A 2,381-nucleotide genomic window follows, 5' to 3' on the forward strand; every position below is an offset into this window, starting at 1 on the left:
CGTCGATTCGAACGCATTTCGAACTCGAGATCGATATTCCTGAAGCTGTAGCATCATGGCGTGAGATGTGTATGAAATCGGTGAGCCTCTAGGCAACGGTGGGCGTGGCGTGGGAGTAGCAATCGCAGGAGCTTGAAGCTGATTGCTATCTTCTCTCTTACTAGCAGCTGCATCGTAGCCTTCCAGAAGCCTTGCTATCATCATTTTTGGCGGTAGAACACTGCAGTTATTCGTGTAGTGTCAAAATTTCTGGTGAAACCCAAGATTACCAACTCTAATTTTGGAAATTTTCTTTCTTTAGCGACGCAAAACTGTAGCCATTGTCTTCAATGTGAGCTTTACCAGCCCATAGCGCAGCCGTCGGCACGCCCATCCGAGCCAGCACAGAGCACCCCAGTCGTTGGGTCACGCAGAATAATCTGTCCGCGACCGAACGTCGTGCGCTTGAATCCTTCCACCTCTTGAATATTGTGGCCGAACTTCTCACGAAGCGCAGCAATCACAGCGTCGCCCAGATCTGTTTCTACCAGTACTGAACTACCGCCATCGCTTCTACCAGGTTTCGTAGGGCGGTCCACGTCAATACTGAAACGTGGGGCGTCAAGCGCCTCCTGTGGGTTCATCCCATGCAACAGCATGTTGCTCAGCACCTGGACGTGGCCCTGAGGCTGCATGAAGCCGCCCATGACGGTAAAACTGGAATGCAACTCTCCCGAGTCAGCAAACGTTGAAAGGCCAGGGATGATCGTGTGGTACGGACGTTTGCTCGGCGCCAGAGCATTCGGATGACCCACTTTGGACCCGTGCAGCTCAAAGTTACAGCCCCGATTCTGCAGTGTGAACCCACAACCTTTGGGTACAAGACCCGTTCCGAATCCTTCATAGTTGCTGTTCACCATGGATACAGCGTTGCCCTAACCGTCAATGACCTGGAAACTCACAGTGTCGCAGCTCAGCTCCGGACTTCCGTGCTTCGGATCGATCGCGGCCTTCGTTCGATCTATCAGAGCTGCACGCTTTTTAGCGTAGTTTTCACTTAGTAGTTCCTTTACAGGCAGCGCCGTGTTGTGCTCCATGTCACTAACGAACCACTTGGCGTCTGCGAAGGCAAGACGAAGAGCTTCAATCTGTAAGTGCACAAAGTCGGCACTACCCTGAGGTGGCAGACCTCCTTCTTTTGTAAGTTGCGTTAGGATATTTAAGGCTAACAACGCCGTAATCCCCTGACCATTAGGAGGGATCTCGTGCACGTCGACGCCTTGGAATCTCGTGCTGATGGGCGTCACGAACGTGGATTGGTGCGTTTGAAGGTCCTCCAACGTCATCACGCCCCCTTTCTCCCTCACCATGTCCACGATGGCTTGAGCGATGCGTCCATCCGCATAGAAGGCTTTCTTGCCACTCTTTACCACTTCTTCGAAACATTTCGCCAGATTTTCGTTCTTGAAAATCTCCCCAGCTTTCGGCGCTTGCCCCTCAGCATTCAGCAGCTCAGCAGCGTTTGGACCACGCAGCAATTGACTCTTGCCACGCTCCCAACTCGCCGCAGTCAGCGGACTTACAGGAAACCCTTCACGGGCCAATTCAATGGCAGGACCCAGAATTTCCGCCATGGTCAGAGAACCCAGGCTTCCACCGCATCGACCCAGCCTGCAACTGTCCCGGGGACTGTGACAGCGTGGCCGTGGCCGCTGGGGATCACTGTAACGTCCTCCCCGAGATCTTTGATCGCCTGCTCCGCTGTGAGAGCCGCGGGACTGCGCCCGCTTCCGTTGAGTCCTCGAACTTGCTTGGACTTTGCGTCATAGAAGAGCAGGAAACAGTCGCCTCCTACGCCAGTGGAACAAGGCTCCGTGACGTTCAGAGCCGCAGCGATGGCAATGGCAGCGTCCACGGCGTTGCCGCCTTGCTTTAAGATGCGCAGCCCGGCCTCAGACGCCAGAGGCTGCGAGCACGACACCATGCCATGACGTCCGTAAACGGGGGAGCGAGTTCCAATCGAGACCATCACAATAAAAGAACTTGATGGATGGAGATTGACGAATGATCCTATGCAGTTGACTGTCAACTTGACACGTACAGTACTTCAAGATGAGTGTATCTTTTTGATTGGCGTGCCAGATGTGGCCCACATCATGTGGGACAGCAGTTCATGTGGTCAGGCCATACTGTAAGTGCCGCCAGATTGATGGCACTAGGCTCGCAGTAGATTTCCTGGAAGGTAGAGAAGAATTTGGCTGATGCCTCCGTGCTGCTCACTTTTGATTTCTGCAGCTCGGCATTAAGCGGCTTCCAGTAACTTGTGAAAGTGGGCGACAATGCCTTACTCCCACGTTCTATTGGCTGGTAAGACTTAAAGTGGGATAGTGTCGTGATCTCGA

General features: G+C 53.4%; 1 protein-coding gene across 1 annotated transcript; it reads right to left on the bottom strand.

Annotated features, from left to right (window-relative positions):
• Positions 1 to 338: 338 nt before the first annotated feature.
• PITG_00757 (gamma-glutamyltranspeptidase, putative) lies at positions 339 to 2,008 on the bottom strand (the record flags this gene model as incomplete). Its single annotated transcript, XM_002909280.1, has 3 exons — positions 339 to 914; positions 942 to 1,523; positions 1,637 to 2,008. The coding sequence occupies 3 exons, from the start codon at positions 2,006 to 2,008 to the stop codon at positions 339 to 341; spliced, it is 1,530 nt and encodes a 509-aa protein (XP_002909326.1).
• Between the last annotated feature and the right edge of the window lie 373 nt (positions 2,009 to 2,381).

The sequence above is a fragment of the Phytophthora infestans genome, genomic scaffold, assembly GCF_000142945.1.
Source record: "Phytophthora infestans T30-4 supercont1.1 genomic scaffold, whole genome shotgun sequence".
NCBI classification, from domain to species: domain Eukaryota; phylum Oomycota; class Peronosporomycetes; order Peronosporales; family Peronosporaceae; genus Phytophthora; species Phytophthora infestans.